The sequence below is a fragment of the Plasmodium reichenowi genome, chromosome 13 (genome assembly GCF_001601855.1).
Source record: "Plasmodium reichenowi strain SY57 chromosome 13, whole genome shotgun sequence".
Classification (NCBI taxonomy): Eukaryota; Apicomplexa; class Aconoidasida; order Haemosporida; family Plasmodiidae; genus Plasmodium; species Plasmodium reichenowi.
The window spans coordinates 1,995,118-2,009,865 of NC_033658.1; the positions used below are offsets into that span (position 1 = coordinate 1,995,118).

General features: G+C 18.3%; 3 protein-coding genes across 3 annotated transcripts; 1 reads left to right on the forward strand and 2 right to left on the reverse strand.

Annotated features, from left to right (window-relative positions):
* Nucleotides 1-578: 578 nt before the first annotated feature.
* PRSY57_1351800 (vacuolar fusion protein MON1, putative) lies at nt 579-3,799 on the forward strand (the record flags this gene model as incomplete). Its single annotated transcript, XM_012909441.2, has 3 exons — nt 579-2,884; nt 3,033-3,153; nt 3,395-3,799. 3 exons carry the CDS (start codon nt 579-581, stop codon nt 3,797-3,799), a joined length of 2,832 nt encoding a protein of 943 aa, XP_012764895.2.
* Nucleotides 3,800-4,580: 781 nt separating this feature from the next.
* Nucleotides 4,581-6,632, reverse strand: PRSY57_1351900 (putative exported protein; the record flags this gene model as incomplete). Its single annotated transcript, XM_012909442.2, has 3 exons — nt 4,581-6,231; nt 6,387-6,442; nt 6,591-6,632. 3 exons carry the CDS (start codon nt 6,630-6,632, stop codon nt 4,581-4,583), a joined length of 1,749 nt encoding a protein of 582 aa, XP_012764896.2.
* A 2,261-nt stretch (nt 6,633-8,893) lies between these two features.
* PRSY57_1352000 (tryptophan-rich antigen) lies at nt 8,894-11,536 on the reverse strand (the record flags this gene model as incomplete). Its single annotated transcript, XM_012909443.2, has 2 exons — nt 8,894-11,215; nt 11,357-11,536. 2 exons carry the CDS (start codon nt 11,534-11,536, stop codon nt 8,894-8,896), a joined length of 2,502 nt encoding a protein of 833 aa, XP_012764897.2.
* Nucleotides 11,537-14,748: the final 3,212 nt, after the last annotated feature.

The following is a 14,748-nucleotide window of genomic DNA, read 5'->3' on the forward strand; positions in this document are numbered from 1 at the left end:
TTGTTATTCTCAAATTTGATAAATATGCAGCTTCTTTTTTATACACAGTATAATATATATATATATATATATATATATTATTCATATATAATTTATTATTATTATTATATATATACATATATTTTTATACTTTTGAAAATTAAAAAAAAAATTTAATTATAGATTTTATAAAAACTAAAATATATTTATAATATTAATATATATATATATATATATATATTTTTCCTTCTTTCATATTTTCTTAAATAATTTAAAATGTAATAGGAAGAAGAAAAATAAGGTTATAGGGAATAATGTAAAAATTCATGGTATAATACATAATATATTATATTATATTATATATATATATATAATATTTTATATTTATCAATAAAGGGTTTTTGTGGTTTCTTTTAATCCACATATATTATAATATTAATATTTATTATATATATATTTTTTATTTTTTTTTGTTTTATCTTAATTATTATATTATATCATATCATATTTTTTATTTTATTTTATTTATTTATTTTTTTTTTTTTTCATTTGATTATATATTCTTTCAAGTATTGTTTAAAAAAAAAAAGAAGAAAAATATGGAAATTACATGTGATAATCAAAATAGTAATAAAAATGAGAAAGAGAAAAATATAATTTCCTCTACTTATTCAAATGATAAGGATAAATTAATAGATAGTGTATTTGAAGAAAGGGATATAATACAACATAATACAAATGATGATAATTCCTTAATGAATGATGACATAAAGTTTTACGATGTTAATGGTATAGATGATATGAAAGAAGACAATGAAAATATCTTCCTTTTTAATGAAGAAGAATATTGTGAACAACTTTTAATGAGAAGTGATCAAAATGTTTCACAATATGAAGAAGTATATAATTCATATACAGATGATGATTTGGAGAAATTTTTTGAAGATAAAGAAAATAATGATAATTGTAAAAATAAAAATTCAGTGGAAAATGAAATACATACCTTACGAACAGATAACCATAATGATGATATAGTAATAAATAAAGATGATATTAAATCATCATTTGAAAATAAGACATTAATTTATAAAGATATTCAATCATCTTATATTGATGAAAAAAATAATATTAATGGTACATTTGAAATAACCAATAGTATTAAAGAAAATAATGAAAATGAAAATGAAAATAAAAATGAAAATGAAAATAAAAATAAAAATGAAAATGAAAATAAAAATGAAAATGAAAATAAAAATGAAAATGAAAATGAAAATAAAAATGAAAATGAAAATAAAAATGATGATGGCACTATATATAGTAAAAATGAAAAAAAATCTTTTGAAGAAAATTCATCTGATATAATTGAACAGTTCACTCTAAATGAAGATTGTAGAGATACCAAAGAATTAAGTAATGAACAACACACCATACTATCCTTAAATAGTATTGAAACGAATAATTTTATAGATAATAAACCACCTTTTGGTGATGATCAGAAAGAGGATAGCGAAAATATATTTTTCAGTGAAGGAGAACATGAAAATGTAACAAAAGGAGAAGAAGAAAAACAAGGAATTGAAAATGAAGAAGATAAAAAAAAAGACATAAAAAAAGAAAGAAATGATAATGAAATATATGAACTATATGAAGAAAATGAAGAAAATGAAGAAAATAAAGAAAATGAAGAAAATAAAGAAAATAAAGAAAATAAAGAAAATGGAAACCATAAAAATAATAACATAAATGAAATAATAAATATATCACAAGGAGAACATAATAAGGAATATATGAATCATATGAATACAAAGCAAAAGTATATTGTTGATAATAAAAATGAAGTGGACTGTGAATTAAGTGATAAACATATAGAAAAGAGTAATTTAATAAAATCAGATTTAAATAATGTTGAGGAACATAATAATTCCCAATATATTAATGAAAAAGTAAAAAACAATGAATCCAATATTAATAATGATATACATATAAAAGATGATATAAAAAATATCGAATTTGATTATGATGAAGATGATGAAGATTTGAAAAGTGAAAAATTTAATAAGAAATTAGATATTTTAAATTATTTTGAAAATAATGAAAATCAAGATAATATAAATAATTCCAAATTTTTATTAAAAAAAAAAAAAGTTAATGAAGATCAAACAAATACATTATGGTATAAACATAAAAGACACTTTTTTATTTTCACATTTTCTGGAAAACCTGTATTTACAAGATATGGTAATGAAGAAAATTTAACAAGCTTTTTTGGAACCTTATTAGCTATTTTATCGAAAGTTGAAACATTTAATTTTAATGATATAAATTCTGATAATAATAAATCTAATAAAAAAACAAATGGATTATCTCCAAAAAAAAATACACTAAAATATATTATTAGTAATAATACGAAAGTCGTCTTTTTAGATAAAGAAGTTTTATATCTTGTTTGTATTTCTAAAGTAAATGAAAGCATTAATTATATAATGAATATCTTGAATTATATATATTCACAAATTATTTCCTTATTGACAAAAAGCATTGATAAATCATTTCAAATTAAACCTTCATTTGATATAAGATATTTATTAGATGGAGCAGATTTATTAATGTGTAATTTAATATCTTCATGTTCAAAAAATTTATATTCCTTATTAGATGGATTTGAACCTCTACCTTTAAAACCAGATTATCGTAATAAAGTACATAATCTTATATCCTCTTTTAAAATCAATAATGTCTTACTCTCATTTTTAATTATAGATGATAAAATTATAGGTTTATCATTATCAAAATATACATTAAATTCTATGGATATAATAATACTTATTAATATGATCACATCTATGAAATCATTTAAAAATGCGGAATCATGGACCCCTATATGTCTACCGATTTACAATCCAAAGTAAATTCATAAAAAAATGGAACAATATATCAATATATATATATATATATATATATATTGAAATATATTTAATATATTATCAAATATGTCATATTTTTATATATGTGTTATTTATTTTTGTTATTATTTTTTTTTTTTTTTTTTGTAGCTTGTTCTTGTATGCTTACATAAATTATATTAAGAAGAAGATATGTTGCGTTTATATTTGCTCACATGCTTCTTCTCGGGATTTTTTCCACCTTTCAAGGCATACATCCATGATTGAATCGGTTAGTAAAAAAAATAAGTATTGTATACAAACACACATATATATATATATATATATATATATATATATATATATATATAAATATATATATATATATGTATGCATTCATGAGCAGATTTAGACTATATATTCATTTTATATTAACCATATATACCCCTATAAAACAACACATCACTATATATATATATATATATTTTTATTTATTTATATTTATTTTTATATATATGTGTATTTCCTTTTAGACACTAATAAGCACTGGCTGCTATGATGAAATAGTAAAGGCGTCAAACAATGCACCTTTTGCCTTACCACAAATTCCGGGAATAGATATTATACACTTATGTTATTACATTCCAAACTTAAAACAATATTATAGTTCTAAAATTAGTAATGATAAAATAAAGCGAATATTCAGGGTATACCAAAAATGTGATGATATAATGAAGGATTGTAAATTACCTACACAGATTTATATAGAAAGTGAATATGAGAAATTTTATTGTATTAAAACGAATCTGTATCATTTATATTTATCAGTTCCTTTCTATGTAATAATTAATGATGAAAATATAAATGAAATTTTAAAAGTTATTGCAACATATCATAAAGAGATATTTATTAATAATATAAAGCAAATAACATCTTGATAATATTTATTTTTAAATTATATTGATTATTTTTTTATATTTTTTTCTTTTTTAAGGATATTACATTGACTATTAATATTATCATTTATTTGTGCATGAAGATATATATATATATATATATATATATATATATATTTTGATGAATATATTATGTTTATTATACAAATATAAATATATTAATTCTATAGAATAAATTTTTTCCTGTTGTCTTATTACTTTTTTTTTTTTTTATCGTTTGACTTTTATATGCGCACATATTTATATGGGTATGTGTAAGTTTATTTTATTTTATTTATTTTTTTTTAATGATAATTATAAGACGTTATTTATTTTATAATTTCTATAAATATAGAGAAATATGTATCATAAGAAATTAATAATAATTATAATAAATATATATTAAATGAATGTATTTAAAAAAAATAAAATAAAATAAAAATATAATACATAAAATTGGATGATAAAAAATATATAGATATATATGACTAATGGAATAGGTTTATCACAGATTTTGTTTCATCATTTTTGTATACATCTTTTAAATTATCATAAATATATAAATATAAATAAATAAATAAATAAATATATAAATATAAATAAATAAATAAATAAATATATATATATATATATATATAACAAATTATTTATCGGAATGTACATAAAAATATATGTATTGCTTTAAAACTATTTGTGTTTGAAAAGGTAGAGTTTATTATTACAAAGTGGAAACATTTTTAAGTTTACAAAATATATAGGCTTCATTTAATATATATTTATATGTTTATACCCATCTATTATTGAATTTATTAAGTAGGTATAAAATAAATACAATTTTTTTTTTACTCATAATTTTTTCATTTGGATCTTCTACTGAGGCTTCATGTAAGATATAAATTGCTTCCATAAACTCAATATATAATTTATTAATAATTTTTAATTTGTTTATTTCAAAAAGGCATAGTTTTGACATGGTTCTTAAGGTCCTATTACCCCCTAAGAGGTTAAAATGAATATTTCCTTCTTCTCGTATATGCAAGAAATCGCTTAACAATAAATCATATTCATCATTATGAAATGTTAAAATTCCAGATGATTGTGGAACTACAAATCTATCAATTATTCTCCTATATAAGGATCTATATTTTTGTCCTTTTTTTTGTAAATCATCAATAAATTCCTTATATTTAATTATTTGCCTCTTTGTAATTAGCTGATGTACTATAATATAAAGTATACTCATAATTTCTCCTTTTCTGAATTCATATAATTTTTGTTGTAGATTTCGTACACTTGGTTCATTAATATCGAAATTAAATACATTTTGTACAAACATTTCAAATTTCTCTTTTAATAATTTAATGTTATTTTTTTCATCTAATAATATTTTGTGCAAATTTGATAAAATAGGATGATTATTTATATCATCTTCTGTTTCTTCTTCTAACGATTGTATGGATTTCGTATTTTCTGACTTTGCTTCATTCAATATATATAAAAATATAGCTAATAAACATTTCAAATCTCCATTAAGAACTTTATTCATCTTTACAAAAGATCTATGAACTTCTGTATCTATAGTCGATTTTGTTATTCTAAGCATATCATTAAGTAAAAAATTTATGGTATCAACATTAACAGTGTAATAATTTTTTCCTAAATTTAAATTTTCTAAATAATTCAAATTTAATACGGTATTTAGCCTTTCTTCAAGTATTATCATTGCATTAATTTGAAACATAAGTAAAAAATGATTAGCACTTCTATAATAAACTAGAGGTATTCTAACAACAATAAAATGTAATAATTTAATATATCTTTGTAATTTTATAAGTTCGGAAGATAAATTTAATAACTTTCCAATGTTTAGAGTAATTTGTTTATTTATACTTGATTTTATATCATCTCCAATATATTCTATATTAGTTTCAAAAGAAATATTAGTTAAATAATTAGAAACAGTTTTACCATTAACCATTAATTGTCCATTTGTATTAATATTTAAATCCATATTGTCTCCACACATTAATCTTAATAAACTCATATCATTATATACTATAGATTTATATAATGGGCGTAATACTGCATTCATATTTTGAAGTAAATCATTATTATATGCTTTTACATTATACTCAAATGTTTTTAATACATCATAAGTAATTTTATATAATTGCTTTTCTCTTTTTAACTCTTTATCATAATTCCAGACAATTAATTCATCAACTAATTCAGGAAATAATTCTCTTACGCTTTCGTATCCATGGCCTACTACACCTTCAGGTATTTGGATTTCACCTCTATTATATTGATGTTCTACTTCTTTAATATTAGAACCTGATGTATTTTTAATCTTATCATCTGTGTATGTAGACACTTCAGCTAGTTTTCTATTCCATTCTATCTTTGAATAATCAAAATTGTAAGGAAAAGGATAACTATAAAGTAAAAAAATAAAAATAATATATATGTATATGTACGTATATTAATAACAATAGACATTATATTAAGATTAACAAAAAATATAAACATGTATTAATTTTATTTTTATTATTTCTTTTTTTTTTTTAAATGAAATTAATAAATAAAATACTTTTTTATATTTGGAAGAAGACGAATAACTTGTATTTTTATATTTACTATATTGACCTAAGACAATTTATATTAAAAAAAAAAAAAATAAATAAATAATATATTTGTGAAGAATATTATTATGTAATAATAAAAATAATAATTATTATTCTTATTATTATTTTCTTATTTTTTTTTCATGTCATTTTATGTATAATTATTTTACCAAAGTATCCAAGTAACAAAGTACAACCCAAAAAACTCTCATTGGAGAAAATGTGATTCTTCTTCAAAAAAAAAAAAAATACATATATATATATTATTCATATATAGTATAATATAATAATTCCCAATAAATAAATATATATATATATTATATCAAAACGTATAAATTACATTGGGGCTTTATTTAAAACAAATTACATTTCATTATTCAATATATTATTGTACAAGGTTTTTAATTATTTTTACCTTTTTTTTTTTTTTTTTCTTCTTTTTTTCTTTTTTTTTTTTCTTTTTTCCTTTGTGGTATTCTTTATATAATTTATTAAAAATGAAAAAGCATATTTATATTATTATTCTTCATACATTAAATATAGGAGATACAGAATTTTACAAAAAAAAAATTATAAATCACTGTCAAAAATAAAAAATATATCTATATATATATATATATATAGATATATAGATATATATTTTTTAAGTGTCCCATCATTATAATTTCTTTATTCAATAAATATTATTTAGTCCATTTTTAATTTTCTATATTTAAAGAATTATTTTATTTTATTTTATATTATTTAATATTTTTTTCGAATTATATATTCTTCGTTCTTTATTTATAATATAAATTATAATCAATAATTATATGTTTCGTTAAAATTTATATTTGTTGAAGAACCCATTTAATATGAAAAAATATTTATATATATATATTAAAAAACCGTTTTTTTTTTTTTTTTTTATTGTCCACATAATAGTATGGCATATATTCGTACAAAAAAAGGAACAACCCACATAACATATATAATTTATAGAAATACTTTACATTTCATAAATAGATATAAATAATAAAACAACAAAAAAAAAATATTATATTTTATAAATAAAAGAAGAATACATATTTTTATAATTTTTTTTATGTAAATTTTATTTAAATATTTTAATTTAATATAATCAAGAAATAAGAAAAAATCAGTTATATAATGCTGTAGTTTCCTTAAGCATTGTAAATATATAAATATAACTAAATATATATGAGCAAATATAAATACTATATATATATATATATGTATATATTTTTAATTATAAAGAACAATTAAATTGTTCTTTAAAACATGAAGTGCCAATAGTTGAAAAGACTAAATGTATATAATATTAGAAAAAGAAAAAAAAATTTATATAAATATTTATATTTTATTTCTTTTATTTTTAAGACGTCATGAAATATATATAATACCATATAGCAATACAATTAAATATTATAATTATAGGAAAAAAGACTTCACTATTATAACGAAGTAATTACCAATTATAAATATATAATTATATACATATATTTTATGTGGTTTGTATATGATATATATATTTTAAGAGATATTATATTTTAATGGGAAAAGAAGAAAAAAAAAAAAAAATAATGTAATGGGAATAATATATATATTTATATAATAGAGTCCAATTTAAAATGTTTTATCACCTAAATGGAAACAACATATATATATATATATATATATATTTATATTTATATTTATATTTATAATTATTTGTTGCTATATTATTATTCAGTCGTCGTATGTATATTTTTAAAAAATCACATTAATAAGATTTCATATATTTACTAATAGCGCATATAGATTATATTATTTATATATAATATTTTATATTTACAAAAATTAGTTTGAATTGAAAAAATACTAAAAGTTTTTTAATAATAAATAAATAATATTAAAAATCAAATAAAAGAAAAGAGGTAAAATATGAACAAAAATTATATTAATTATCAAAAATAAAATAAAACAATATACACATATATACATAAAAAATATAATTGGGTAAACAAATCCTTTTTTATAAAAGGAGTTCATTAAAAAAAAGGTGATATATTGTAATTATTATGTATTTAAAAAATTATATAAAACTTAATAACTTTGACATTGTTAAAAAATTTTATTCATTTTATTTTATTTTATTTTTTTAAATTCATTTCTTGGTTTTTTTTTTAAATTATATAACAATTGTTCTGTATATCAGAATATATAATTCTGTTAATAAATATTACCTTTTCTTTTATTATAAAAACAAGTGATAATAATATTAAAATCATTATAAATAATGACCCTACTTATAAATATATATATATATATATATATATATATATATATATATATATATATATATTTTACTTAAAAAACATAAGTAAATGACAGCAGTCATTTAATTTGTATAATGTATTTTATTTTACTATGCATATTATGCACATATATATATATATATATATATATATATATATATATATATATATTACTTTTAATATTCAAACAAAACAGCTAGCTTTTCATTATGCTCTATATCATATAATTCTTCAAGTTCTTCACTTTCGTGTGGTTGAAACATTTTAATTCTTTGTACTTTCCAATTTTTCCATGGATTATGATCTAACCAATCCTTCTTAATTAAATTAATATATTTTTCAAACCAATTTCTTTTTTCTTCTTTCCATGTTTCCCATTCGATGAATTGTTTATTAGTCATATAACTTTCTTTTTCTTTTACCCAATCTAACCATTCGATTTCTTCTTGTATGGATAATTCTTGCCACTTCAATTTGTTTTCATTTTGTACAGTAGAATATTGATTTATCCACATTTCATCACCTTCAAAATTCCATTCTCTTTTTTTCCATCCATTTAAACCATTCCATTTATTAGATTTCCATATACTCCAACGTTTAAATTGTTTTTGTTTTAAACTACTTTCTGCTGTTCTCATAAATTCTCTGAATTTTATTTCCATTTGTTTGGTCCACTCAGAATCTATCAAATTTTCCCAATCTTCTTTTTTCCAGTTTAACCAAAATTCCCACTTATCATGCATAAAATCTTCTTCCAAGTTATTAACATAAGCTAGCCAATTATAATATATTGTTGGAAACCATTCTTCCCAATCTTTCATTTTTTTACCTATGAATTTCTTTTTTTCTTCTTTTTCCAATAGCATAAATATTTCCCATTCTGTATTTGTATTTTTTTTCCATTCATTCCATGCTTTAATCTTACGTTCATATATATTTAGTTTATGTCCATCGATTTTATTTACATCCTTGCCGTTATTTGCATATGCACTTAAACTTTTATTTAAATCTTCTTCAGAATTTCGATTTTCACTTAAATGGTTATGTAAAGGATCTTGAGAAATGGTATTTCTACTTAAATTGTTAAACAAATTTACATTTGAATTATTATTTAAATTTTCATTGGTATTTACATTTACATCTTGATTATAAGTTTTCTCATTTATTTGTATTACTTCTGATATATTATTATGAGCCTTACTTTTTGTTAGTTTCACATCTTGGCTAGATATTTCATAAATTTCGTTATTTTCTTCTAATGAATGTGACATGTCTTCATTATCGTTTTCTATTTCTGAAATAATTTTATGAACTTCCGTATCAACCATTTTATTTATGTCACTAATCCAATTTTCTACTAGCTGTTTTTTTTTCTTCTTTTTTTCATCATCGGTAATATTTGGTTTTTCAAAAACAATTTCTATTTCATTTATTTCACTTCCGTCTTCTTCCAACCTTGTATTTCCTTTAAGTAATTTTACTCCTTCTTCAAACAATTCTATTCCTTCTTCAAATTCTTGAACTTTTCTCTGAGGTACCTCAATTCCTTTATTAACTGTAACTAATAAATTTGGATTATCATCATTAGGTTTATCTATACCTTCCATCCATTCTTTAATTTTTTTTATTCCTGATTGAAATTTCTCTACTCCTTTTTCTATTAATCGTTTTTCTTCCGTACCTTCTTGTAGAATTATTTCTTTTTCTTTTGTCTTTTCTTTTTTTTTCTCCTTGTCTATGTCTTTCTCTTTATTATTATCTATATCTTTGCTTTTGTCTTTTTCTTTATCGCTATCTTTATCTTTATATTTATTGTTATCTTTACATTTATCGCTATCTTTATCTTTACATTTATCGCTATCTTTATCTTTACATTTATCGCTATCTTTATCTTTACATTTATCGCTATCTTTATCTTTACATTTATCGCTATCTTTATCTTTACCTTTATCGCTATCTTTATCTTTACCTTTATCGCTATCTTTATCTTTACCTTTATCGCTATCTTTATCTTTACCTTTATCGCTATCTTTATCTTTACCTTTATCTCTATCTTTACCTTTGCCTTTACCTTTATCACTATCTTTATCGCTATCTTTTTCTTTATCACTATCTTTATCTTTAATGTGGTCTTTATAATAATCTTTATTTTTATCCTTTTCCTTTTCTTTATGACTGCATTTATGCTTATTTTTTTCTTTTTCTTCTGCGCAATGTTCTTCATTCAACTTAAATTTTTCATTTTCTTCCTTCTCCTTATTTTTTATATGGTCGTCTTTTTTTGGATCTTTACATTTATGTTCTATTTCTTTAAACAATTCATGTAAGATTCTAACTCTTGTATATTTGAAATCGTGTTCATTTTTTTGTGGTAGCATCTTATGTTTATTTGCGTATTCACCATTTTCATCCTTCTTTCCTATAGCATCAATTTCATTAGTATTAACATATTTTAGTTCCTTATAGCTTTTTTCTGTTCGTCTCCTTTTCTTAATATCCTAAAAATTATATTTAACATTGGGAAAACATTAATACAAAAAGAAAAATATATGTACACACATATATATATATATATATATATATACAAAATAATAATAAATACACACATATATTTTTTATTATATTTCATTTTATCTTACTTTATTCACACTTTTAAATACATATTTTAAAATAATAATAGTTAATATATAAAAAAGTTGGACAACATGGTCCACATTTATTTTCTCCACTATTTGTTTGTCATGATTTAATGCACTAGTTGATGTAGTTTGAAATATTTGAACTGTAGAATTAATATTGTTATAAGTATTCAATTCCATATGCTTTCCTATGTTTTTGTTTTCTTTTTTCCCCTTCTTCTTCTCGTTCCAGTATATAACAAGTATTCAATAATATTATAAGTTACCTTCAAAATTATATTTACTATAGACAAAACTAATAATAATGTATATTATGATTTGAATACTTACACCAAAAAAAAACAAAACAAAAACATAAAACAAAAAAATAATAAAAATGAAATAAATAAATACAAATATAAATATAAAAATATATGTACATATAATATATATATATATATATATATATATATATATATATATATATAGCTTGCTTTTATTTTAAAGATATTATTTCACCGATATTATATATATAAACTATAAAATTCGTATTAAAGAAAAAAGAATTATACTAAAAAAAAAAAAAAATAATAAATAAAATAAAATAAAAAAATAATTCATATATATAAATAATATACACTTGTATATATATTTGTTATAATATATACAGAATATTTATATATATTTATTCTTTCTTAATTATTCTAATGGACAATTGATGACTAATTTTTCAAATAAGAAAAAAATATTATTTTTTTATTTCTTTTATGTATATTTTTCAATTACAACAAAAAAAAAAAAAAAAAAGGAACAACTCTGAAAAAAAATATAAATATATTATTTAGATTTTCTGTTTTTATAATACACTCATTGAGTTATTCTTTTTAATATATTTTATTTTGTTTTGTTTTACGTTATATTTATTGTTTTGGTGTTCATTTATTTTTATATTCACAACAAAAACACAAGATTATGCATACATGACAATGTTACATATATATATATATATATATATGGTAAAAATATGTTGTATGATATTTAATTATACAATTACAATAATATATATTAATATATTATATAATAAAATAAACATTGACAAAGTAATATTATTATATTTATGATATTATATAATTATTTATATGTTATATATTCTTTCATTCGAAATATATATAATATATATAATAATATATACCTCTTTTTTTTAATATGTTCTATCTACGAAAAATTAATATATTATATATAATTATGAACATAACTTTTCTTCTTTATTATAAACATATAATATATTATATATATATATATATATATATATATATATATAATATACCATTTTAATATATTCTAAAACAATTTAGTGTTATTAAACTTTATTATATAATAAAATATATGACAATATATATTTTACAAATAAAAAAAAAAAACAAAAGAAAAGAAAAGAAAAAAAAAAGAAACAAACAAAAAAAAAGAGAAAAAAGAAAAAAAAGAGAAAAAAAAAGGAAAAAAAAAGGAAAAAAAAAAAATTTATTATCACGTATATTATATATATATATATATATATATATGTATATTTACATTAATTAAATGCATATTTAGAAAAATATTTAAAAAAGATCAAATATATATAATAACTATATTTATTATAATTTTTTTTTTCCTATTCAATATTTTAAACTTGGATAAATCATATTGTAAATTAACAAATTCCGTAAATCGATTATGGCACCAAATGAAAGAAGAAAACATAAATTATATATATATAATTTATGAATGAATTATTTTTAATATGGTGTTTTTAAAATAATTTGTTTTTATTGGTGCTAATCGAATATTAACTATTTATAATAGTAATAAAAACAAAAAAAAAAAAAAAATATGTGTTATTCGTTTAATTATATAAATGTTTATTTATTTATTTATTTATTTGTTATATTTTATTTTTTTGTAGTAATAATTAATTAAAATAATTAATATTATGAAAATAAATATAATTTTCCACCATTATATTATTATTGTGTTTATTTGTTTATATGTTTATCTGTTCATTTGTTTATTTGTTTATTTATTTATATGTTTATTTGTTCTAAATAATTTCCTTGTTTTTAGAAGGAAAATGTGTTTTGAATATATATTCTGATAGTGGGAGCAAATATATTATGTATTTTTTAAACTAATATTATTTTAATTGTTTATTTTAAAAATCTAAAAAACATGTCATAACAAGGTATTATTAAAATGCTAATAATAAATAATGGAAAGTTCTTACATTTTGTAAAAAAGTAATATTTAAAATATGAAAAGGAGGGGTTTCAATTTTTTTTTGATAAGTATGAATTGGGTAATTATTTGCCTTAATACATTTTTATAATTTTTATTTTTTATATTTTTTTCGATATATATATTTGTGAATATATCTTCTTATTATATACAGCTCTTTCATATATTATAAGGAAAAAGAAAAATATTTTAACTTGGTTTTATAATTCCTTATATTTAAGTATATATTATATTTTTATTTATTTGATATAAAAGTTCGTAAATCGTTATATGTGTAAAATTTATTGAAATATTCAATGCACCTCATTAATTAACATATGGAGGTGATAAAAAAGATTAAAATCCTATGTAGAAATATTAATTAATTAATCTAATGAAAATATGTCTTATTATTTTTTTCCTTTTTTTTTTTTTTTTTTTTTATTACGGTGTATTATTTTATTAAACTAAAAATATGATTTTGTGACGTTTTCTTAAATTATTCTATAAAAAAAAATTAAGGAAAAGGAATATTATAACCATTTGATATGAATATTTATATACACAACTAGATATATATAAATAAAAAAAGAAAAGATATATATATATATATATATATATATATACATATAATATATATTTATTTTATATTTATCTAATGTGCGTCTTTATTTATTTATAATTGTCACTATAAAACAAAAGTAGAGATATATTTATCAATAAAAAAATATAAAAATTTATATACCGTGAATAAAAAGTTTATTTTAAAATGTTTTAAAAAATATAAAAAAAAAAATTGTAGAATATGAATTAAAAAAATTGAATATTAACATATATTCTTAAAAACTCAATAAATAAAAATAATATATATATATATTATATACATATAATGTATATTAAAAAAAAAAAAAAAAAAAAATGGTAAAAAATAATAAATAATAAATAATCAATCATGCTTGCACAAATAAAATACGAATATAAACATTTGACATTATTAAAAATAAATAAATAATTATATAAAAAAGGAAATATGAAGATTAAAAAATTTTGAATTAATCATTATAATTTTTTTTTTTTTTTTATTAATAAAATAATTATATAAAATAAATCATTAATTAATTCGGAAAGAAAAAAAAAAAAAAAAAAAAAAAAAAAAAAAA